We start from the raw sequence: 27,081 nt of genomic DNA on the forward strand, positions 1-27,081 counted from the left end.
AAGAAAATCAAGAAACTTTGATGAAAAATGGACATACTTAATGGCATAATATGCATAGGGTACACTTGACTGTATGTGGCAAATGAACTCCAGTCCAAAACCAGGCAGCATGGGGAATTTTCCTTCCAGTCCATGATAGGAGGAGGGTCCCTACTAACCCTGAGAGAATTTATGTTGGATGGTGCTCTGGCAACCAATACTGGACTGCCCAAGAACAGATATTCAGGCAGCAGTAGAATGAGGGAAAGCCAGCCAAAGGACCTTATACCAGTATTGTGAAAAATGTGTTCAAAGACAGACGTATACCTTGCCCTTGTCGTAATAAAAATGGAAAAGCAATGTGTTTGCATCAAATTTTGTGTGAAAAATGGTAAAGGAGGAACAGAAATCTTCGAAATGTTAAGAACTGCCTTTGATGATGATTGCTTAAGTGGATAAAACACTTCCAAGATGACCAAGAATCAGTCAAGGATGACCCATGTTCTGGGCAACAGTTGACATTGTCCACTGATGAAACAGTTGCTAAGTTAAAAGCAAAAATTCAAAGTGGTCAACAATTAACTATCCATGAATTTACTGATGAACTGGACATTTCCTTTGGATCGTGCCAGGCAATTTTAACTGAAAAACTCTGCACGTGTCAAGTGTCTGCAAAATTTGATCCAAGGGTGATGACAAAGTTTCACCGTTGACATTGACAAGTGTGCGAAGATCTGAAAAGAAGGCTAGAAATTATTCCTAATTTCATCAACATCATTATTACTGATGATGAGTCATGGTATGACCCTGAAATGAAACTCCAGTCATCCCAGTGGAAGTCTCTATCAACATCATATCCAAAGAAGGCACAACAGTCCCAATCAATTGTGAAGACAATGTTAATTGTATTTATTGATGTTCAAGGTATTGTTTATCATGAATTCATACCTCATGGCCAGACAATTAACCAGGCCTTTTATGAAAAAATCTTAATTTATCTGAGGGAGAAAGTCAGAAGAAACTGCTGCAAGCTGTGGAAGAATGGTCATTAGTTTCTTCATCATGACAGCATGCCTTCACATACTGCTGTGTCTGTTCAAGAATTTTTGGCAGAAAAAACATTCCTGTGATACTACATCTCCCATATTCTCCCAATCTTGTCCAGTGTGATTTTTTTTCTGTTCCCAAAAATCAAAATTAAATTGAAAGGAAAGAGATATGATGACATTCCAACCATCCATAATAATGTGATACCAGAACTTAGTTGCATAACAGTTGAAGACTTCTAGCACTGCTTCCAAAAATGGCAGGAATGTTAAAATAAGTATGTATCACCTGGGGGAGATTACTTTGAAAGGAATAGCATATAATGCTGATGTATGTACATTAATCTTTGGAATAAAAGTCCTAGAACTTTTTTATCATACCTTACATACTGCAAGGAAACCTCTAGTGGTTTTGCAGAACAAACCATCTCATCAGTGTGCAGTTGAGACCCAAATGGCCACATAGTGTGGATTTAAATATAAATATACTATGACAGACTGCCTGCCACTCAGCAGGATTCTGAAACTTAGAATAGGGCTCCTTGAAATGTGAGAAAGACAAAGAAGCTACCCAGTTAGAGCTAGTAAGGTTTATGTTGAACGATGATGGGAAGATAACATCCTGAAGGAAAGATGGCCAGATGATAAAGGTAATATGCACCAAAAGTGTTGGAATGTCTACACAATCTCTTTCAATGGATGATGGAAATGAGCAGCCAGATGTGGTGAGAGGATACCTGAGAAAGTCAACATGAATCTACATCTGATGAAGCATAGGCTGGATAGGTGGGCTGCTGTAACTTTCCCATGAGGATAATGGGAGAGATGTCTCAGGCAATGAGGAATTCCAAAGAATAAATGGACAGTAATGTGAACTAAGAAAAGTAGCAGTGCAGACCAAATAACAATGAACTGCATGGATGGGACAGAACAAACAATCTGGATCAGAATGAGAATAAAAGTGAGAAATGGAATGTAGAGAAATAGGAATTAACACACTGGCCATTTCATGAGCCAACAATACATGAGGGAGAAAAGCATAAACAAGATAATGACAAGTATAAGAATGACAGACAAGAATACAGGAAGCATCAGTAGCATACACATCAGATCTACTATGACCACAAGGAACAAGAGACTAAAGGTTCAGAGAAAGGAGGAATAAGGACATGAAAAACATTTATGTCTGAACCTGGAAGGAATGCAAGATGAGAGGAATGAAGGTGACAAAAAGAATGAAAGAGTACAGAAGATCAGTTGAAGAGAATACCAAATAATGGAAAAACATGAAAGTATTAGGTAGAACTGGCCTATAACCAGCAATGGCCAAAAGCAACAGACCTTGGTCAAACAGCAATGTAAAAATTCAGAAAGACATAGGATAAAGATGCAGGATGGGAAGAAAATATGAAGCAGAAACCAACTTCAGAATGTGTGTCATATTTCTGGACAGATAAGGAGGGAGGAAAAACAAACAGAACAAGAGAGAAGGAAGGCTACAAAAAAAGAGAGTAAAACATTCCACAAAAAAACAGACAAAACCCACACATAATGCTACAGTGACACTACTGTCAGATAGAAGGAGAAGTAAGGATGAAATATAGAGTAACAGAATGGTAAATAAAGGAAATCAAGACTAAACTGGCCTTTAAGAGGCTGTCAGGAGGATTCAATAGTGTTTTGAATGAGGGAAAGCATACTAGGGAAAAGATGACTAGAAGGGTGAGCATAGAAAACTGTTGGACCAGTTATGAATACATCTACAGCTGAGGTTAAAGGGACCAAAAAAGAATAATTATGGTGTTAAGGTTATTGGCAAAAACATTTAGAAGAGAAGTGAGAGGCCACTCTGTAGGTAGTATCCTATCAGACCTCAAGAGACAATCTGTGATAAGGCTCAGGGTTTCCAGAATATAACAATCTATAGGAGATACTTGTACAGAATGAGCCTGGAAAAGGTCAAGAAAGTTGACATATAGTTGGTAACACTGAGTGTCACTCTGGTGACTGATATAGGAAACAACAGTAGATGTGGCTGTATGTATCATCACTCAACATCCATGAGCCATCACATGAAAATGATCTGAACAAAAACTCAACAAACCAGTAAAATTATAAGAGATGGATATGATGGTACAACTGTTGTGTGACTACTGATTCAAATTCACTTGAGAGTTGAAATATTCCCACTGCCTCACTCACCTTCTTAAGGGGCATTTGAAAACAGATGGAGACTAGGGTGAGAAGAAGGAAGAATAACACCCTCTATATTATTGGTTTTATACATAACCAATAATATGTAATGTCTTTGTAGATACTTCTACTTAAAAAAAATCACCTATATCAGAAAATGTTTTGAGCACAAAAAGAGGTAACACATTGCATGGGAGTGTTAAATAAAGAAGTGATGATTTAATAATTAGTACAGTAGGAGTCAACTAAATTAGCAGGGTGCATCACACTCATATTGGTGGAGAGTTGTCGTATGCTCATATATGTGCTGTAATACCACATGGAAACACGAAAGTTTAGTTGAGAGCAAAAATTATACAAATAGAGTATATCAAAAAATACTAATATATGAGAAGTAAGGTATCATATCAAATTTTTAAATTAAAATTATATACAGAGATATCTAAATTAACTCTCTTGTTACAAGGTTAAATGGACTGGTTGACCTTGTAGCCACTTTCTCTCTGTTATAGTTTTCACACTATAGCTTTTGACACAGTAAGTGTAGCTTTACAAAATTTAGTAGACTTTTAGTAAATGTTATACATCTTTTGTACACAATATCAGATTTTGTAATGAAGTATTTTACTAAAGATTTGTTAATAAATATATATAAGGCCTTTTTTATTTTTGCTATTCCAATCATAAAGAGATTTCCACCTTAAGGTTAAAAGTACTTTTCTTTATCTCAAAAGTTTCAGATTTCTTTTGTATAATCTCTAAAACCTCCAAAACAAATATCTTTTATTTTCAGTAAAACTTGAGATTTTATCTGTCATTTTCTCTACACTAAGTATATACAAGGTTGGTCAGCTTGACTGACCTCATAACCACTAAAAGAAATTAAAATAACCTTTTTGTTTTTATAGAGTTACTTCATATTGTAACTTAAAATTATATTTATTTATCCTAACCAGCTTTAAATGTGTAACATAATACTCAATACTTAAATTTTATTGTTTTATTGCCATTTGAACTGTGTGTAGCTATTACATGTGCCATTATAATTTTTATTACACAACTAATTTAACCCTACTTTTTTTTAATACCAATGGCAGTACTGTATTACATACAGTTTTAAGTAAATACTACACCAAAGAGCACAAAATAATAATAAGCAAGAAACAGACAATGTCTCATAACTATCAGTATTTTTCTAGCTTTCTAACTATGTGACAAGAACCATTAAATATTAATTGTGTTTTTTTGTAGGAATAAAATTTAACTAAAAGCAAAATTGGCAATTCTCTGTACAGAAGACAATTTGATACATCACTTGATAACTTTGACTTTGTAATAGTTATAAATAATATAATATTGAATGTTAGAGAGAGAGCTAATGGCAATTTCTAAATAAGAGGATGTAACAGGTGGGCATGGCAAAAGGGATCTGGTTTTCTATTTGAATGCTCTGTAACAAGTTTAATTGCACTTTGAATGTAGCTTGTTAAATCTCATGACATGCACAGGAAAAGATGCTCATGAAGAGAGTTGTTTCAAATTGCACCCCACAAATTTTGGTTAAAATTAAAAAAAAGATACAATGGTCACTAGCCTTAACAAATGTGAAAAGCTCTTCATTTGTATTTAAATCTCTTTGTAAGTCCATTATCTTATAAAAATCTATACAACATACTTTACACTTCTTACCTATACAGCCCTCATCCAGTTTATCATGAATAACAGGATGGATACTTTGCACAGCATTCTGTTGAAAGAAATAGTTGATATCACATCAGTAACTGAAATTCCTTTAAAAAAATATATATATATGTAAAAACAATAACCTTCAAAACAAAATTAGATTATGTTAAGAATACTCCTCTTTCCACCACAAACAACACATTCTTTTTCTGTATTTTGATCAGTCATCACAATTCACTGGTTGCCCACATTTTGGTGCTAGATTTTGCACTGCAGTACTTATATTGTATGTATAGTTGCAATATATTTATATCAGTGTATCCAACCTGAACAATTACAGTTACTCACAAAGCAGTCAATTTTCAGTCTTTACACTAACCATGATACACCAGAATTAAACAAACCAAATTATTCCAGAACCAAAAAGAAATGCATCATCAGTCTTTGGGGGCTGAAATATTTTTACAGGCTTACAAATAAAGATGCAGTTTTTTTTATAATAAAATTTATGGAAAATTAAAATGGCCTATTTAAAAGAAAATTTAATTGGAATTAAATTGTAATAAAAAAAGGTTTGAAATTTATACTGTTCAGTAAACAAATGTTTCTTTGGCATTAAAATATTTCCTCTATAACCAAAGGCTTAATTGATTTTTCAAATAACAGTTCATCAAATTACCAAATGATTACAGCATAATAAACAGAAACTAAAGAATATCATGATTGCAATTTATCAATTTCAAGAATGTAACCCTTTTTAGAAGGGTCATGGGTCAAAGGCTATGTCATTCAAAATTTTATTTAACTACTATTTCATAAACTAACATCAATAAGTTTGGTATAAAACTGTAGATTATAATTCAAATTTTGGTATAATACATTATTCAATTTCTTAATTTGAAACAAAATATTAAAAAAAACACTTAAAAATTGATTTTTTATGTATCATGTGGTATGTTGAATGCAGTACTCAAATTAAATGTTTGTGATGTCAAAATATAAAGTCAATAACTTCATATGAATTATGAACTCAAATTACAGATATTGACAACCTAGAATAACTTCATATATCTTCTATTTGCAGAGATATTGTTCATGTACTTAATCAAACACAGTGGTCCCATTCACTTCTTTCAATTTTTGAAAATGGTTTCTCGTATACACTTACTTCAATATACAACATGTGAATATCCAGTCAAAACCTCAGAATGTCCTTTTAATGGCTTTTTCAGGCATTTTAAAGTGTTACAATGTTATCCCATTCTTTTGAAGAAAAATTTCAAGGAGGTAGCTTGTGTTTTTAGTTGTCTCAAATTTTCATATTTTGTAAATCAAAATACAGCTTAGTTCTTAAGCTTGATAAAGTATAGTGGAATTATGTGGTGTTGATATAGTAATTTATGAATTTATTGGTTATTTAACTGTATTTATAAAACCTAAAAAATATTATTTAATTTCATATCATCCATGTGCAAAATTTTAAGACTTACTAACCTACAACAAACAAAAACTGAGTATAAGGCTTACAACTAGAAATGACAATTGCTTACTTTACTTCTTTATTTATTGTTTTATATTCCAAGAAAGATAACTTTAAGAGCATATTTCTGAATAGTTATAGTCTATTTAAATATATAATATATAACCATCAAAATGTGATTGTATTTTTAAAAATCCTAGTTTTCTAAAACACATTAAAGACAGTTCACTTTGTAAAGATTAAACATCAGTTTTATATTATTGTATATGTAACATATGTGCAGATGTGTCATGTCATCATAACTTCTGTTTTATTAACCAAACATGGCTGAAAAGTTGATATAATAAAAATAATATATATATAGTCAATAATGTTATGAGATTTAAGCTATTTAATATAAGCACTTACGTTTTTGTGTTATAAGCTGTTGTTCTTCTAGAATTTAAAAGGTATAATTTATATTTTCTAATTTTTTATGGTGTTTATACCATCATTCAAATCAACTGAATCTATACAGAAATTTGTAAGTGAAAATAACAAATAAAATATAAAGATTTTTCTTACAAAATGTTTGATAACTGTATAGATATTATAAGAATTTTGCATCTGAAAAATTTCGGATGCATAAATGTATTTTCAATCTTAAAAAATATTACTTTTATTTTAGGGAGACAATATACAAAAGAAAAAAAAGGTAAGACTTAATAAAAAAAATTGATATTTTGTGTATGACAGCATTGTAATGTTTACTGTTAATATACCAAATTTCATTAATATACACTTAACAAATTCAAAGTACTGGCAGGAAAACTATAACAAACACAAAATTGTTATGAAGTTGGTCCCAGGGACCGAGCTTATGTTGAAAGAAATAAAAGTCTGCCAATAAAACGTCAGATTTCTTAATTGCACTTGAGAAGGTTGGTCGCTCACAACTAGAATAGTGATGATTTGATTCATTTTCACTTTTATAATTAATTTTTGAGGGGAGAGGTGAGAAGCATGAATTTTATGAGAGACTGAATAAAAACAGGGCTGCCTCTCCCATGATTATTTTATATTGTTAAACCCTCCCTACAAATGTGATAAAGTGCAATACTAATTATCAGTTACTTACAATTTTTAATAATAAATTTATTTCAGCTAAAAACTGAGAAATTTACAATACTACAATTGTAAAAATAGTGAAACATTAAAATAAATTATTGCTCACTTCACCAAGTGTAAATAAGGCTGAATTAACACAATTTTATCATACCTATGATACTCACAACCATCTCCAAAAGAATATACCCAGAGTGAAAAGCAATTCATGCTGTCAGATAACTATAAATATAGTGTTATTTTGTAGAACAAATTGGAATAATAATGAATATTTATACTGACCAACTGTTATACTATTTGGTTAAAAATAGGAATAATATTTTAATTGAATTAGATATAGTAGAGGTTGTACATTACAAATGCCTTAAAGTATTTCAAAATAAATCTTTCAGTTGAAGTAACATTTTGACCCTGTTTCATCTACTACATTTTTATACAAATTTCTTCATCCAATGATTATGATTCTAATTAGTTGCACAGAGGAATTAAAACAAAGCATAGAATTATCTAATAGGATTAATAACAAAAATACTTATTTAGAAAAAAAAATACTTTTTATATTTGAGGATCAAAATTTGATTATTTAAAAGTGTCCCTAACTCTGTTTTCTACATTACATATACATTGACAAATACAATGCTTAAAATTGTGATTATCCTCAAAAGCACAAAACCTCTTCCATTCATCAAGTGAATTTCAATAAACCTTCTCCTCAGAAGAAAGTAAAATATCATATATACAGTGACATGAAGAATATGTTTCACCACATTAATGAATAGATATCTTTAGTTTAGCCCAATCTTTAAACATGACTTTAGCTTTTAAATATTCCTTGTAAGAAATCAGTACATATCCAACCTGATACTTTTTCATTATCAATTGATTAAGGTTATGTCAGTAAAACAAAAGTACATCACAAGTAGTAGTCTTGATACATACTCTAATAGTATGATGTCAGACTACATGAGGCTGATGTAGATTCTTTTTGAAACTTATTTCACATACTTAAGATAAATTCTCCTTTACATAAAGTATTACATTCCTTATTGCCCTTTTTTTTGTGAATCATCTAATGTATAACTTTATTTACAACTGTCTTAAGGCACATATTTGTTTACATCTGAATGCATACTAAATATGATACTGCTTTGCACCATATTTCTAAATGTAGGTGAATCATTATCAGAAGACTGTAATGTAACTCTCCAAAGAAGGGTCACTTATGCTTGCAAATCATCTCATTCAATTCAGTTACAACAAGAGAGTCATGGCTTTCAACATCTGCAGGTACAAACCACAGAGATTGTCAGAGGCAAAGTAATTGTATGGACAAGTTGTTACCAAATATACTGCACAACTCTCTGAGATTATCTGGGGCCTCTAGGCAAATTATTATTCATTAATGAAGTTTTATCAATTTTTATTTTTTATCAAGAAAAATTTATATTAAATTTCACTGAAATATTTAAAAATATTTTATCTTTTAAACTTAGAAATTTTATTTTTCAAGTGAAAATATACATGATATTTAATCTGATTATAAAACAAAAAATTTCATTCCTTACTTGAATATCATTAAAAAGGATTTCAGGGTGATATGCTATATTATGTTTTTCAAAATACTCTGTGACATTGGAAAGCAAACATATCTCTGGAACAGAAAACAGATCATTTAACTGCTTCATCCGGCTAGGCTGAAAAACAGAGAATATATCAACCATATATTTAAATAGCCAACACAGATTTCATTAAGTAATGTAAGCTAATGATATTCAAAGCACCATTTTTTGGAAAGCATTTAGAATTATTCAGAAATTGAAAAGTATTACACAGCATTAAAAGCATATTTGTTACTAATGCTTGAAGGCTAATAAAACTGTCACCAAGTGTGTGCTTGTTAGTTTATATAAGTCTATCTTTCTATGTAGCCATGTACATACACATTTGAATGTATAAAAACATTGATGTTTATTATCACTGTCAAAAAAAGAAAATCTTAGTTATATATATATTTATTATACTATTTACATATGTATTTGTGTAAGAGGAGTGAGTACAGTACTTTCAGACATGTGGATCAACAAACGTGTCACCTTTTTTCTATGAAATAAAACATGATAGACAAAATTCAAACACACAACAATGGTTTGCAATCACATAAAATACTTTCCCCACAAAATTCAGTGTTCTACTCATTGCAGTAATTGTTTTCTGCATTTATCTATCAAGTTTGTTTTTTCTTTCCATTCAATCTTTCTACGCAAATTTGTAATTTTAGCAAAGTCAGAATTTCAAGATATGAGAAATTTTGTTTATCTCTATACAAACAAAAACTTAATGGCTGAAATACTGAAATTACAACAGGAAAACTATTAAAATGAAGTAATGTCAAATACTTTCACAAAAAACAACAACTGCAAAACACAAATTTTCAATACAGCCTTAAAAAAAAACCATAAAACTTGTTTGTTTGTTCAGAATTTCTATATAAAGCTATATAAGGGGTATCTATCTGCTCAAAGTCATTCCTAATTTTGAATTGAAAAAAGTCAGCTAGATAACAGTATCCACCACCAGTTCTTGAACTACACTTGGTTGAATGAGTAATGTAATTTGTCTGTCATTCTTACGTTATGTTAAGAGCTCCATCACAAGGAGAGTATTTTCACAGTTCAAGTATGCTAACCACAAGCTATGCCTGGTCTACATACAACACAGTAAATTTAAGTACTAAATTACACAAACATAACTTTTAACAATACAGAGTCAGACAAAAATGAAGCACCACATTTTAAACGGATTTAAGATAACAGTTTAACCATATCACCATGAGCATATGTTATTATGCATGTCACAAGGTTTTAGTGTTACATTTAAAAGCTTATTAAGCAATTTTTGTCTATGTTACATCAGTTAGAATAGCATAAAATCTTAGCTAATGATCTATATTTTAACAGTATATAAGTTTTAAATTCTTAATTCTACATAGCAATATTAAAAAGATTCTAAATTTCCCCTGGTGTGGCATATTTTCTCTTAACATGCCATCTTTCCTATTTTACCTACTTCTTCTTGAAAAAAATATAGATTTAAATGTACATTACTTTCTATAAAATTGTCATTCCTTATACAAACTATATCTTTTAGTCTTCGATTTTGTTTACTTACAGAGCGATCAAAGAGAAAATCAGACCCTTCCTGCTACATTTTCTCATTCAAAACTCGTTAATGGTTCTACCTTAGGTTTAATTATATATTAACTATAACCAATAGGAAGGCAAGGTTTTCATCTATCAAATGACATGTATGACATTATGTTTTGAATGGTTAAATGCCAATTTCACTTAAGAGTACCAGCATTGTACCTGTGAGAAAGTTAATGACCAGCTTGGATGAATTTGTAACAATTCTTGTCACAGAGTTAGAAAGCCAGAAAAATTTTGAGAGGTAAGGAAATGTGTTTACTTTTTAGTTAATATTGTTTGGTGCATTATTTAACCAAATATAAATTATTCAGTACATTACAATTAAAAATTAGGGTTAACTCTCTTTGACAATCAACAGCAAGAAAAAAGGAGATTGAGTTAAGTACTTCATTATTTTGTTTTTCATGTTCATTCTTTATGTATAACTATAAAAGTAACTAAAATGTAAAAAAAGGGATCCTTTTATATTAGTTAAAATAAATAACAATAATAAGAAAAGGTTCATAAATGGCTTTGTGATAAGAGTGAGCAAGAACAAAAAGAACAGATTTCTTAAAAAGTCAGCAACAACAACATGCAGTAAAATGTTTTGATGAAATTTGTTTCAGGTAGTTCCAGCTTAGTTGCTGCTAGTTTTTAAATTTCAAAGATTATTGATCAACATGGAATACTACTTAGTGATGGGGAGTATATTAAAGAACCATGGCTAGAATGTGCTCCTCTCCATTTTGATGGTTTTCCAGAAAATTAAAAATTTATTCAGCACATTAAGGAATTGCCAGTGAGTAGAAACACAGTAAAAGATAAAATATTAAAGATGGAAACAAACAAAGTAGAACAACTGACCAAAGATATTGGTTCAAGTAAATTCCTTTCCATTTGTCTTGATGAGAGCACTAATGCTACATCATCAGTTAGACTAGCCACTATTGCTCGATTTTGTAGGGGTGATAAAATCTGCAAAGAACTGGTTAACTTGGTGACATTACATGAAAATACCATAGGAGCTGAAACATGTAAGGCAGTAATAAATTAATTATCCGATCAACAGGATGATCTTTCAAAAACAGTTTCCATCACTATGGATGATACACTCAGCATGATTGGTAAAGAAGCAGGTTTTGCAAATTTGTTTACAAAATATGTTGGACATCCACTGGAAGGCTTTTATTGTATTATACAAGAGGAAGTTTTGTGTGCAAAAGCTGGCCTTACAGAGCTTGAAAAAGTGGTGGAAATTGTAACCAAGGTAGTTAATTTTATTTTTGCATATGCTTTGAAAAAATACAATTTCAGAATTTACTGTGAGAGGCAAAACTGGTGTAGACAGGACTATTTATGTACAACAATGCTCATTAGCTAAGTAAAGGTTCTGCTCTTAAGCGATTTGTTGAGTGTTTTGATGAAATTTGTCTGTTTTTGACAAATAAAAAAATTTTCTTCTCTTGTGTGGATCTGTAGACTGATGTTTTTCACAGATTACTCCTCACATTTAAATGACTTGAACACCAAACTGCAGGGATCTGGCAAAACACTTGATGTTATGTTTGATAACATAAAAGCTTTTGAAATCAAACTGAACATTTTTAAATATGATGTTTACAATGGCACTTTTAAATATTTCCCAAACCTAAAAAACATGACAGATTTTAAAATTCATTTCCATGAATTTTTTATTTGTCATGCACACTTTATGAATTTTGCAGTGTAACATCAAACAAACTGAATTTGGAAATGTTGTAGTGAATTGACTTAAATAATTTTGAGATGCAACTGATTGATTTACAAAGCAGCTCAATTTGGAGGCATATATTTGTCAACATGATAGCCAAACTAGAAAATATTGAAAGAAATCGGTTAGTGACAAGAAAAGTGCAGAAAATGAGGTTTTGAAACTCTGGAATTCTATTCCAGAAACTTTTGACTGTTTGAAAAGTGTCACAATGGCAGTAGTAACAATATTTCCATCAACGTATTTATGCGAGTTATTATTTTCAGTGATGAATTTTGTAAAGTGTAATTATAGGAACAGACATGCTGTTGAAACTAGTAGTGCTGCATGCATAGCTCTCAAAACAAGCAAATACAAACCTGATATAAAATATGTGTCCTCTTTGGTGCAACAGTCTAACTAAGAATAAAATATGCTTACTTTACTTTCCTTGGTTTTTTATTTTTTTAATGTTACATAATATGAACCAAAGCTTATCATTTCACAAAATGGTTTCTGTTTATAGTAAAACAATAAATAAACATAATTAAACAAGAGGATTCCTTTTTCCTTAAAAAAAAATCCATTATTATTGTTACTACTTCATTTATTTTATTTCTTGTGAATTATTATAGTTATTAATAACATGTAACTCCTAAAGTTGTTTCATTTAAAATAATTCAGAATATTAATAAATGATAATCTACTGCTAAAAATTACCATGGACATGAAGATAATTTTTATAAGTTTCTCCCTAATTTGGGCACACACTCTCAAAAAGGTACACCATCCCTGTTTTAAATATTACACACACAAAAAAGTTGAGATCTGTGAGATGAGAAAAAGCATTTTTAATTTTAACAAAAAAATTAATTTAAAAATGGACTATTCAAAACAAATACTCAATATATTCATGGCCAAATCTTTATTTTATTTTATTAAAAATGCTTCACTAAAAAATATGATGTTTGCAAATTTTGTGAAGATACATGTTACGTTGAAAGTTAGAAGTATTAAATCTAAAAAGACTTTAAACAAGTACAAAGAGGTCATGTGGTTGATCAAATCAGCCCAGCTCGTATTAATAGAGTTAGTAATGATATTAGGTAAATTATTAGAGAAAACAAAAAAGCAAAAGAGAAACAATACACATTCAAACACGTATAACTTTTGTCTCCCACTGTGTGTTTACAGAAATTCAGCAAACGTGTTATTGTAGATAAAAAGACACATTTGATAATAAAACATATAATATGCTCAACTGAGAAGTATAATTTTGAGAGATATAAGTTGATGTGAGAAGTAAGTCACTTGCAACTTAGTATAGAAGGGTTCACATAAATAGTCATTAAGTTTGGATCCATCTTATCATGGATGAAAAAAGTTTGTACAGTTGTTTGACAGTTTCTGAGTACAGGGAGAGAAGGAGCTGAATAAACTTCTCACACATTTATACATCATTAGAGAATCATGGTATCAAGGGACATGTAACTATTTTAAAGAAATTGTATTAATGAAAAAAAATCAGATCAGTATTTGAACTGTTTATTTTACAACAATCCAAGTTTGAATATAGTTCACCTCAGATCCAGTTCCTCTTATCAGATTCTGTGGAATGTAAGTACCACCATAAATTCTTGACACTTCTTCATCAGGGATTGGGGTTAGTCCTCTATAAAGACAAAAATAATTAAAAAGTTAGCATCAGTTTTTACTTAGCATACAACAAAACATTTCTGAATGAGTATATTTTGTACTAAAAATAAAAATATAACATAGGCAACTTTATAACATATGCTTAACTTCACAGAAACCTTGTTCAGAAATTTCTTAAAAGTTATCCATTCATAAAAAAGGTGCAAGATGCTGTATATAATTTGTATAGGAATTTAAATTTTAAGAACATTATAAAAGTAATATGTTACAATTTTAACTTGGTATATTTGATTTATTTTTTAATATTGAAAAGTTTTTATTTAGTAATACAAAACTGCATAACTTGTTTTTACATTACAGTAAAACCTGTCTAAGGCAGAATTGCATGAGACCAAGTAAAATTTCCGGCTTAAGCAGGTTTTCCGACTTAAACAGTGAACATACATTTCCTTAATTATATATAATTTTTGAGCAGAACATTATACTTGCTTGACTCAAGGGAAGCAAGACGTTTGTGAATGAAGTCATTGTACTGTTTATGCTATATTTATTAGAATGAGAACAAAATAGGCATTCAAAACATACATAAGTACACACAATCTTAATCAAATTTATTTGAAAAAAGTGTCCAATTTCAACTGTTTCATTTTTTTTTATTACTTTTCTCATGCAGTTAAAAGAGAATGCCAATTCTACGGCTTTTTCATGAAGTTCATTTTCCCCTTCATTTTTGCATACAATTTGCTAGCGTTAATATAACTTAACACTTGCGATGAAGTAGGAATTTCTATTTCCTCACTAGCTTTTCCATTTTGTCCATCTTCTGAATCTCTCACACTATTACTATCTTGTGATTCTATTACAGATTTTAAATCAATTTCATAAGTTTCTGTTAAAACATTCTTGTCAACGTTCACAGAATCATCTGCATCAATCTTCTCAATCAGAGTTTAGATTTCGCTAGAATCATCATAACAAATAACTTCTTCACAATCTCCACTATTATCAAGAATAAATCCACAGTTTCAAAAGCATTTTATTACGCATTTGATTGAATGACTTAAAAATGCAATTGCATCTAACACATCAGTTTTCATGTTCATTTCAGATGCTCTCTTACAGTCGTCCATGTTTGTAATAGTATGCTGAAGCATCAATTTTCTATACTTCAATTTTATACAATGTATAATTCTGTTATCTAGTGGATGTAGAACTGATGTTGTACATGGAGGTAGAAAGACTAAATGAACATTTGAAAGTTGAGCTTTTGGGTGACAAGTTACATTATCTAGGAAAAATAAAATATTCCTATTTTCATGTTCTATTCTTTTGTTTAATTTGTTCAAAAATTCCTTGAATATAACACTTGTCATCCATGCTTTATTATTTGCTTTCTATTCCACAGGAAGTTGATTCTTCCTTAAATTTTTCAAACAGTGTGAGTTTTCACTTTTACCCATTACCCATGGTTTCTCTAGTTTTCCATCAGCAAATGTGATCAAAAATACAGTCAACTGTTCTTTCGAATAGCAAACTCCAGAATAATAACAGCAGGAAAAGAACAGAATATATTTAACCAATACTTACTGTCACAAAATGTCCAAGAATTATTAATATTTAAAGAAATTATTAATTAAATAAGAAATTAATATTTAATCAACAACATTTTTTCTACCTTATTCAGGTTCTAATCCTACTTGTTGATAGATGAGGTAGATGAAAGATGGTGTTCTGTCTGCATTACACAGGTTCCACCATATAGAGGGCCTTTCATAAGAGAAATCTTATGATAATGCTGCAAAATTTTGATATTTCTGGCTTGTACAGGTTTCCGCCCTACGCAGCTGCTGGCTTAGACAGGTTTTATTGTATTAATTATATTTAACTTTTGCTGCAAACCTTGAAAAGGGTGCAATAAAACATCAGGATTGTGGTTGTAGCTATAACCATATAAACAAAAACAGTTTCCTTTACTTACTTATGCAAATTTCAAAACCTGTGACAAATTTATATGCACAGCTGAACATTTTACGGTGTAACTGGATGTTGCAAAATCTGATCTCCTTGGATACATCTATTATCATATAGTAAGTCTTTCCTAATTACTTATGCTGTGAAATGTAAGGATTCTGATAAAAAGAGAAAATTCAAATAACTGAAAAAATTGAAGTTTGAAAACATGGTTGTTTCAGTATTAATATAAAAGAATTTCCTTACTTTTTCAAAAATAATTTCACTTTTATTTGCATTTGAGCCCTATTACACACTTATCTAAAAAAATATCTTAAAATTCAGGAATGACTGATAGGTTTACTTTCACAATAATAATAGTTTATTCTCTGTAGTAAAAAATAAAATAAAATTAATTCTCACTCAGAGTAAAATAACATTTGTGTGATTAGTGCAAACTAGAATCCTGAAACTATTAACACTCTTTCATGAGTACTACACACAGTGTTACATATACAAGTCAGCCAGGAGCCATACTATGCTGTATCGTTTTGTATAAATGACTTCATCTTTTCTAAAAGAAAAGAGCTGAAAAATCTGAAAGAGCATAATATGCAAATAAATACAAAACATACCTGTATACACTTCCAAACTGAATTTGATGGAAAGAATCAATTTTCATCAACAGTCCCTGAAAAAAAAAGTTTCACGAAAGCTAGAAAACACTGGCTTTGTCTCAAACCTTCAAGAGAGGACCTTGAAGTAAATAGTTTGCTCCACATCATTTTGTGTAATGATTGCATACAATGAAAAAAACCCAGAAATTGTGAAGTCAATTAACAGCATTAACTTACAAGTGTTAAAGACTAAAGTATTATGACAGCAAATGATCATCTGACCAGGACAATATAACAGCATAAACAGAGAACACATCTAACAATTAATAGCTTTTGATGTTATGAGAATTAGTGGTAAGCATTATTAGTTAGAGATAGTAGTAATAGAATACACCTTCCACTCCTATCTCCTTTCTATTACATATCTGATCTATCCTAATGAAGACTTTTACATAAATCTTACCATGAACCTCCTTTTATCATCCAGTTAGTTTTATTCTATATATTCACTGAACATATGTTTGATTAACTTTTTAGACTTCTGTGTCATACACACATATATAAAATGTGCATACCTTTACTGATGGTGAAAAAAACCATCATCTATTAAGTTTGTGTCATTCTAAATATGTACATTTGAGCATAAATAAATATATATTGCATGCATTTAAATGAGTTCACATATCTCCAGATCATTAGCAGGAATACAACAAAATTAAAACTATGCTTAAACTAAAAAGTTAGTATTTAAACAAATGAGTAATCTAAAAATACTAACATATTATTATAATATCACACTTTATCATAAGTTCACTTTCTATGGAATCTTAAGTTCAAACTCATGACAGCTAACACCCTCCTCAACTCCCACAGCAAAAATATGCTGCAAAATATTTTAATGTAAGAAATATCCATGCTCACACAAAATGTAAACAAATATACACAAAGATAGTTCTTATAAATATAATCACCATAATTAGTATCTTTATGACACTTACTTCATGAATGTCATAATGAAGTCCACGGATTGCAAAACCAGGTCTATATTCAAGCTGTCCTATCTCCTTGGGATACTATCAAGAAAAGGTAAAAAAAAAAGTGAAGCACTTGGGACATAAAAATTCCTGGCTTAAAACGTATTTTTAAATACTTGTATTGTACAAGTACATAAATTAAAATTAAGTACACAAACACTGCATCAATGGTAAACAAAGGTCTATTTATGTAATAGATACACTTATTCAGACCATATATTCTCAACTACAAGTCCACAAAAATTTTGAAGAGTAGATACAAGAAAAGTTGATTGTGCTCTTTCCCAGTTGTATTAAAATACGTATTTTACACGTACCAGAGAAACTTAAAACCATGCTACTCCTTACTACTGAAAATTTAGTCTACCCTACCCATCAAATTTGAAACCTTTCAGCAAATTCCTAGCTTTCAAATAAGATAAGAATATAAATAAAAGTTGAAGAAATTTAGTGGTAGGTCTCTGTGTATTTGGAATTTTATGACACTGTGAAGGTCATGAGCAGTAAATTATTTGCTGTTCAACAATCCAAAAATAATATCAAAATATATTAAACTCAAAACACACCACATATAAAAACATCCCACAAGTTAAATTTCTATAAAATCTATGTATTATTAGTTACAGATGTACAAGAGATGAGAAAATATTACCAGTACCTTAAACTTGTTGATTAACCAATCTCGACCAAGATCATAAATTAAGTAATGAAGGGATTCTTTATACACTGCTAATGTGTAATCATAGTCAAATCCATAGACTTCAATATCAGCAAGACAAAGCTCATTATTTGCAAATACTCCATGAGGATTAACATCAGGATAAGGTAACTCAACTACAAAAATAATTAAAAAAAAAAGAGATTAAAATGTGTCATAAACGTACTGGCTGCCATATGTATGTTCTTACAAACTCATCACTCATCGGAAACTCTAGGTTTTTAAGAAAGAAAATACACACTGTAATAAATTATCAGGTTTGCATTAGACTTGTAACTTGTTCATAAATTGAGGGCATACTGAAATATTAAGTTTATTTTTAAGACTCTTCACTAAAATATCTTTGTTTAGAATTTAACTTAAAGATTTGAGGCCTAAAGAACTACTGCTGATCATAAATTTCTTTTACATCTGTAGAAAAATACTACTGACAGTTTAAACATTACAGATGGTCAATTGTATTGTAAATATTCACACTAAATTATTTTATAATCCTTTGCTAACCTCATCAACATACCTGCAATCCACATTTACATAATTATTAAAACTTTAAATCAGTTCATGTAATTGTGCAGCTGAAAAGCTGGATCAATATGACATCATTATTTTCAAAACAGGCAGATGGGGTATGTAACTATAATCTAATATTTATCTGGAGTCCATGTGGAACCCATACTATTACTGACCATCACTATGCATGCAGTTTGCCCTGTAGCATACAAAAAAAACTTCTAAACAATTATTTTACTATATAGGCTGTCATAGAGAATAATCCATCAAAGTAGTACAATATTTTTTTGTCTCTATTTGTCTATAACATTATTTTGGCAAGCATGTTTGTGCATCTCATTCCTCAACAAGTGTTCTTAGTGATGATTGATTATAATACCCTATTTTACAGAAACTATGTTTGATAATTGTTGTAAATATTCTGCTTATTGTATTTTCAATCCATAGCCTACTATAAGAATACACTTGTGTTGGGGTTTGGTCAGATCCCAGGTGACCAACAATATACACTTTCAGTTTTGTTTTAGCTGAATTTTGCAAAATTGTTGTAATCTCATCAGACATTAGTGGACAATGACTTAAAATTAGGAGTATAATAAAACTTTGTTACAGTGTGTGTACAAGGAATGGTCTAATACTACCTACTTGTGTACTGAGGAAGAATGTTAAAATATAAGAAAGTAATATCAGACAAATCTGTTCAGCTGTATATCACATTAACCACAAGATGCAAGTCATCACTGGCATGAATGATTGTCACAATGCACAGATAGCACCCTCTGATGACTACATATTTGTGTTCCTCATGGTTTCATTAGTAAATCTACCAAGAACTGTTGCTCTATGATGAGCAGTGTTAATTTTATAGATGTTCAAACATGAACCCCATACAGTATACATCCATCTTTACAATATCAGTTTTTATCATTTTAATATTATCAAGATTATTTTTTCATAAAGAACTTATGAAGCTGTAAACAAGTTATTACTTTCTGATACTTACCTCTTCTACTGCAACACTCTGCACTCATTTAAATGGATAAGATTAGAATAAATATTTAGTCTTTATTAACACTACATTAACAGGGTCATGTTTCACATATTTTCTTTTATATTTGTTTCACACTAACAATTAATGATTTCAGAGAAGAATATAATAATTTTGATGATGGTTTATACTACATTATATTTACAAAATGCAGTTTATTTTTCTGCAGAAAAAAATAACCTTCACCAATTCTTCACATCAAAGAATGCTAAAGTTAACTGAAGATATTAATACAATGTTTATTAGTTTACGCCAAGCACTGAGGAAAAACAATCTGAAAATGTTTCAATTCACAAGTTTCAAGGAGTGAGGCAAGGTACTAAGAAAACAATTAATTAGGGTAACTAAGTTATACAACTTACTACTGCTGTGCCTAACTGTAGTTAACCAAATTAAGAAAGTTATCTATTTATAATTTCCTATACACTTGATGGTTTGTGAAAGGAATGAAAAAATTAACATCAAAATTTTAAAGCTAAGGTGTGTTTGTGTTTTCTTATAGCAAAGACACATTGGGCTATGTGCTGAGTCTATTGAAGGTGTACAAGTATAAGATCTCTAAATCTCATAATACTGGATAATTATAAAGAAAGTTTCTCAATTTAGCACACCTCACAACTTGTATGACTTAGAACTGTGAAACTGCACAGTGGTGATGCAAGTATTATTATAATGCATGTGTTAATATCACATGTTCTCACTCTGGTTTATTTTGCTTATTTCCCATGGGTAAAAAAAGGCATGTTGATTAAAGTGCAGCTCATTCTATCAACATGAAACAGACAAGCATGCAAAGACATGAGCTAGTAAAACATTATTACATCAAAGATGCAACACTGAGACAGTTTTCAAGTAATACCACAAAAGTAAATAACATCTGCAGAGTACCTTGTTAAAGTGTTGCTGCAAAAATTCATGATAAAAACTTGAAGAAACAAGGTATATTTGTTATATGTCAGGTCACAGGTACACCATCAATACCTAATAAGTACTACTAAGGTCAACCATGCCATAGCAGATAAACAAATACAAATGAATAAGGGTGCAACAGTTCATTGTTTGGATTTGTCAATTACAACTTTTTACAAGGTTCTTTACAACTTTGTAAATGCATTATGTTCAATCAAAAAAAAAAAAAAAAGGATTTAAGTCAATGTGTTTATTTCATATTGGAGTTCTTCACAAAACTCCATAGATGTCAATGACTAATGATCTACTAATACTTTATGGACTGACAAAGAACTAGACACTGCTTTATCAGTCTGAAACTGATTCATATGTAAGATTTCTTACATACCTCCATGATACTAAATGACATAACAGTGTGGTTTCAGAGGTAGTTTGTTACTGGACCATATATTTTTGAAGAATCAATACAGCACACCCCCAGCAAATCTACACACTCAAGGGTGTAGTGTACTATGCATAACTCATAACCAAGGCGATCCTAAGCTGCAGTAGCAAAATGCAACACCACAGTTTTCATGTAGGGTGACACGTTTATTTTCCTTGTTAATGGCCAATTTGCTCACCAAACAAAACAAATGAATTCCAAGTGCATCATGAGAAGTTTCATATAATTCCACTTCTAAAAGTTTCAACCGTTTGTAAAATGGTCTGCATACTAGCTGACATAATGTATCCCAATACAGTTGATATGGATATGAAAACTTTTATTAAAATAAAGTAGAGAACAATATTTTGACCTTCCTTGGTCATCTTCAAGTGAACAGAGGGAGTTTGCAACTGCTGTTCTTTACTTTATTTCAATAAAAGCATTAATACTCATACCAGCCATCTTGAGATATATTATAACTTAAAGTGGGTTTCCTGTCATCATGAGATGAGATACAAGTTATTGCTGTAACATATATTGTCCCAATGTTATATGTGCTGGATGTTGAGTAGCACATTTTGTATGGTTGCTATGATTGATCAGATTTTAAGTCACAGTGGCAAGATGTGACAATTGACATTTGAATGACACCCTGCTGGAATGTCAGTTTCATATTCCCTTGCTATAGCGTGTAAAGTATGATTTGCGATATTGAGAAATTTTCTAGATATGATAAATATAACTATCTTGTCCCAAAGGATTAATTATAATAGCAATCACTGTTACTAATAGTAAAATTGAAAAAGTTTCTCCCTGAAGTAGAAAGGTCCACCATTTGGAAGCACCCAATTTATTTGGTTTTATTATATTCTTACATCTGTTACTGTTAATGATACTAATATCAGATTACACCCGTGACGTACTAGTTATCACTTCTAAACATAACACCTTACCGTCGCTGGCTTCTTTTGCGCTAAAATATTTTTCTAGTAGAACATTTTTATCTTTTTGCCCGTATGACGTTGAGTAATGCATTTTAACCGCAAAAACTCTTGCAAAACTTTTATTTATCTTGTCTAACGAATTAGTAGGAACATGCTTCAACATTAAGATGCTTTCTCGAAAAATAACTCGAGAAAGACTATGGAATACCACACAAAACACGCTACTCGCCATGTTTCTTTAAACAATTTTGACATATTATCTCATGGAAATATGGTATTATTATTAATATATAAATATGTAAATTAATTTTGCAATATAAATCACTTTTATTCGGTTATTAGTGTACAAGATAGATGAAACATAAACTCCAGTAAATTATCAGCATTATAAAGATGTTATTTTTTATTAAAAGAAATATTACCAGCTTAAAAAAAACTCCACAAAGTGATATTACACGAATGTAACAAAAATCGGGAAATATATTTCAACTTTGCTGAAATAGACAGCAACTGTCTGTTGTAGAAACATAAAAGTAGAGGACGACTAAAGACGAATATCGGAATATTTTTAAAACGTCTTCCTCTAAAGTTATTTGTTTCTGAATTTCGTACAAAGCTACACGAGGACTATCTGCGCTAGCTGTCTCTAATTTAGCAGTGAAAGACTAGAGGTAAGGCAGCTAGTCATCACCACCCATCGCCAACTCTTGGGCTATTCTTTTACCAACGAATAGTGTGATTGACCATCACATTATACCGCCCTCACAACTGAAAGGGTAGGCATATTTGGTGTAACAGGGATTCGAACCCGCGAGACTCAGATTGCAGTTGAAAAACCACCTGCCCATTTCGGCTCTCCTCAACACTTGTGATTCTATCCCGTAAGTAATGCCCGATTTTAGGTCCAGAAAAAGAGAAAGGATTTCAAACGCTTTTAATGTTATTTAATCAATAATTTATATTCCATTATTACTAATTACTTCCTTCAAACGATTTACAAGCTTCTGAATGCCACATTTATAAAATTCTTGGGGTTTGGAGGAAAAGAATGTAGAGAGGGTAGTTTTGACATCTTCATGTCTTCCAAACTGTTTTCCATCAAGACAGATCTTCAAATTTCGGAATAAATTATAATCAGATGGGGCAAGGTCTGGAGAATAAGGAAGATGTGAACGTTTCTCCAAGTCTAGCTCTTCAATCTTTGCAGATGTGATCCTTGCTGTATGGGGCCGTGCTCTATCCTGGTGTAACACAACACCTTTACGACTGATCAAAGCAGGCCTCGTTTCTTTCAGTGCAACATTCAAGCGCTCTAACTGTTGACAATAGAAGCCTGATGTAATAGTTACATGGAGTGGTAGCAACTAAAAGTGGGTCACACCAACAATATCCCACCAAACGCGTAACAAAACTTTCCTCGAGTGGAGGTCTATTTTAGGCTGTGCGCCTGCACTAAGCCATTGTCTGCAGCACTTAATATTTTTATAAAATATCCATTTTTCATCTCCAGTCACCAACTTGTCCCACAAAGGTAAGTTACATTCACGAGAGTGCAGAGAAGTGCAAATGTCCACTCTTATTCTAAGGCTGGCTTCTGTCAAATCATGTAGTAACCATTTTCAAAGTTTTGACACCTTTCCAAACTGTTGCAGATGACGGTGAACTGTTGAATGGGTTGAATTAAGCTTCCGTGCTAGTTATTCAACTGTTACAGCACAATCTTCATCAAGTGTAGCCAGAAGCAAGACATCATTAAACTCAACAGGAAGACCTGAAAGTGGTGCATCACTTGAGCTGTAATCACCTGATCTGAACTTCTGAAATCAACTTCAACGTTTTCTTTCATAGAGAGACTCCGCACCATAAATAGCTTGAACGTTTTGTGTAGTTTCTGCTGCACCACTGCCTTTTTTAAACGCATAAAGCATTATATGCCTAATGTGCTCTTTAGATACGTTCATTTTTATAGGGATTTATTTGATTAATGATCTGAAAAAGTGGAGTTGGGTTGTTTCTTTTTATTTGTTTGAACATTTTTATACACGTCCTACTACAATATTTAGTCATTAAAGCTTACTATAAAGACAGAAATGATGATGCACTTTCTGTATTAAATTCTCAAACATTACTTATGGAATGACCTGACAGTTACATATTACCTTGGTTTCTTTACCGCATATGTAAAATTCCTCTGATAAGTTTGTTTGTAGTTAAGCAAATAGCTACACAATAAACTATCTGTGCTCTCTCCACCATGGGTATCGAAACCCTCTTTTTAGTGTTATAAGACCGCAAACATATCCTTGTGCTAAAATGGTGCACCTTCGATAAGTAGCTTAAGGTTTCAAGTACCTTTCAACTTCGTTAGTTAGCAGACACGGGATGTTCTTGGATTCGCACATGTTGGATCACCGTAAAACAAGACGTACCATAAAGGCAATGAAAACATAAAGTCACTATTATTATCGAATTCGCCGTAAGAAATCGTTCGGTTTGAAAAGTGTCATAAAGCGGCCGTCTTTTGGTCAGTCTCTAAACAGCGCGAAGTGGTTAAAAGTTTATTAGAAAAAATGGCCCCATTTCTACGTAAACCAGACTTGGAAGCTTCAAGAATTCCTATGTTTACGAAGCATGATAATCATAATATGAAAAAAACAGATTTGTTCGACGTGTTTGTTTGAAAGAAAAGTGTAAAGGGCAAATGTTTAACATGTAAAAAATGTCTTTAGACTTCGCACTGAAAAGAGCCGTCTCAACGTTTTAACTTCGTACCTTATATTACCCATTTTCCATTTATCAATGTTTTTTATCATAAAGCTTTGCTTTTATTTAGACAAAAATTTTTACCATGTACAGACCATTAAGACTACTTGAAACTGGTTACTATCATTGCAGCCTTGGTTTCTTTTTTACACAAATAAGCAGTATCAATCTTCTTCGGATTTACTCACTTAGCCTTTGTAACCAAAATTAATTTCTCACTTACCAATAATAATGTTTTTAATCCACCAAATTTTCTCATAAAATCAAACGAAAGTGACTGATGAAAAAAATGAGGCTGGGAGGCGTTAAGAGTAACCAAATAAATCGAAAATGGTGAAGAAAGAAAATAAAAGCTTTCAGAAAGAAACAAAACCTAATTTCACTATGTGTTGTTGATATAGTAACAAACAGAAACTTGTGTCTCAATTTGGTATGAATTAATTCATAATAGAAGCCCCCAAGTGGCACAGTGGTATGTCTGTGGACTTATTATACTACATTTTTTTCGACACCCGTGGAGGGCAGAGCACAGATAATTCATTCTGTAACTTTATGCTTAACTTCAAACAAATGCAAAACCTGATAGAAGTAAGTACAACCTAACAAAATTGAAATGAAAGGGACGTGCGATAGAGCACGATCCATCAGTCTGTCAATAAGAAATCGAACAACAATAACTATACCAAGGGTGGACAACTTATTTTTCATAGTGGCCACAACTGTGGCTAATGAAAACAACGTTAGCTACACTATTTAAAAAAAAAGTTAGTTTAATCAAAATAATCGCATTTTAGCTAACCTTCAATGTGAAAATTGATGGGGGTTTTCATCAACAAGTTCCGTGAAATTTAACTTAATATTTATGTCTCCAAAATTACGTCAGTAAACCGAAATCCGTATCCAGACTCGAGAAAATCTAGCGTTGAAAATGTTGATTCACAAACACATGTGGAAAATAATTTTGAAATTGCTATCTTTGAATTTGAAAGACTCTCATTTGTCAGAACATTTTTGTTTACGTTTTATGTGTTCGACAATTTGCAGAGTAAGAATCTCGTCTTCAAATCCACTTATTCAAAGACAAAAAAAAATGTAATTTCCTTACTGAAATTTCCTAAGTCAGATTAAAGTGAATCATGCAAAAATTCAAATATCAATTTAAAATTTTTAAATGCGGAGAAACGTGATTCAAATTGTTGAGATAGATTTTTGATCCAGTTTACATAAATTATCTTTAGTATCAGAGAAATTATAATCATTATTTTCTAGAAAACTATTCAACTTTGCAAAATGTGTCAAATAATTCTTTTGTAATTGTTTCACAAGAAGGTTTAGCTTTAATTGAAATTTATAAATCAACTGTGATTGCTCGCTTATTATTTACCTCTTCCCTGACGTTTCGCATTCAAATTATTAAAGTGTGCCATCATGCCGCACAGAAAGTGCAAATCAAACTGCCATAACAAAGTTTTAATATCGGGGAAATTTTCAATCTCACCTTTTTCAACAAGATACTCTTTTATTTGAGAAAATAAGGAAGTAAATCATTCCAAGACTTTTATCTACTTAACCATCTTACATTTACAATATCAGTAAGATCATCAAAAGTACAGTTACTGCTTTTCATCAAAGATTCAATAACTGTCGATGGATGAGAAAGCTTCCACTTCTAATATAATTCACAATTTTTACAAAATGTCCCTCAAATTTTTCAATTCATCATTTTTAGACATCTGAGCATATTTCTCATATATATATATACTGTTTTATTTCGAAGTTTTAAATATCGAAATGAGAACTGTTGCAGTTGTTTATAACAGCCTAACTTAAACCTTGATGCCCGGCATTGCCAGGTGGTTAAGGCACTCGATTCGTAATCCGTGGGTCGCGATTTCGAATCCCCATCACACCAAACATGCTAGCCCTTTCAGCCGTGAGGGCGTTATAATGTGACAGTCAATCCCACTAATCGTTGGTAAAAGAGTAGCCCAAGAGTTGGCGATGGGTGGTGATGACTAGCTGCCTTCCCTCTAGTCTTACATTGCTAAATTTGGGACGGCTAGCGTAGATAGCCCTCATGTAGCTTTGCGCGAAATTAAAAAA

General features: G+C 31.2%; 1 protein-coding gene across 2 annotated transcripts in view; it reads right to left on the reverse strand.

Moving 5' to 3' along the window:
• Positions 1–22,449, reverse strand: part of LOC143256888 (5'-nucleotidase domain-containing protein 3-like) — a 37,003-nt gene extending 14,554 nt beyond the window's left edge. The window contains exons 1-7 of one of the 2 annotated variants that reach the window (XM_076514705.1): positions 22,225–22,449; positions 18,318–18,493; positions 17,624–17,698; positions 16,644–16,699; positions 13,984–14,074; positions 9,051–9,179; positions 4,908–4,965 (exon numbers count right to left, since the gene is read on the reverse strand). In XM_076514705.1, the coding sequence (XP_076370820.1) occupies positions 4,908–4,965; positions 9,051–9,179; positions 13,984–14,074; positions 16,644–16,699; positions 17,624–17,698; positions 18,318–18,493; positions 22,225–22,447 (808 nt within the window). In that variant the 5' untranslated portion in view covers positions 22,448–22,449. The remainder of the gene's footprint in view (positions 1–4,907; positions 4,966–9,050; positions 9,180–13,983; positions 14,075–16,643; positions 16,700–17,623; positions 17,699–18,317; positions 18,494–22,224) is intronic. The other variant, XM_076514706.1, reaches the window with a different exon arrangement.
• Positions 22,450–27,081: the final 4,632 nt, after the last annotated feature.

This window comes from Tachypleus tridentatus, chromosome 7 (assembly GCF_004210375.1).
Source record: "Tachypleus tridentatus isolate NWPU-2018 chromosome 7, ASM421037v1, whole genome shotgun sequence".
NCBI classification, from domain to species: Eukaryota; Metazoa; Arthropoda; class Merostomata; order Xiphosura; family Limulidae; genus Tachypleus; species Tachypleus tridentatus.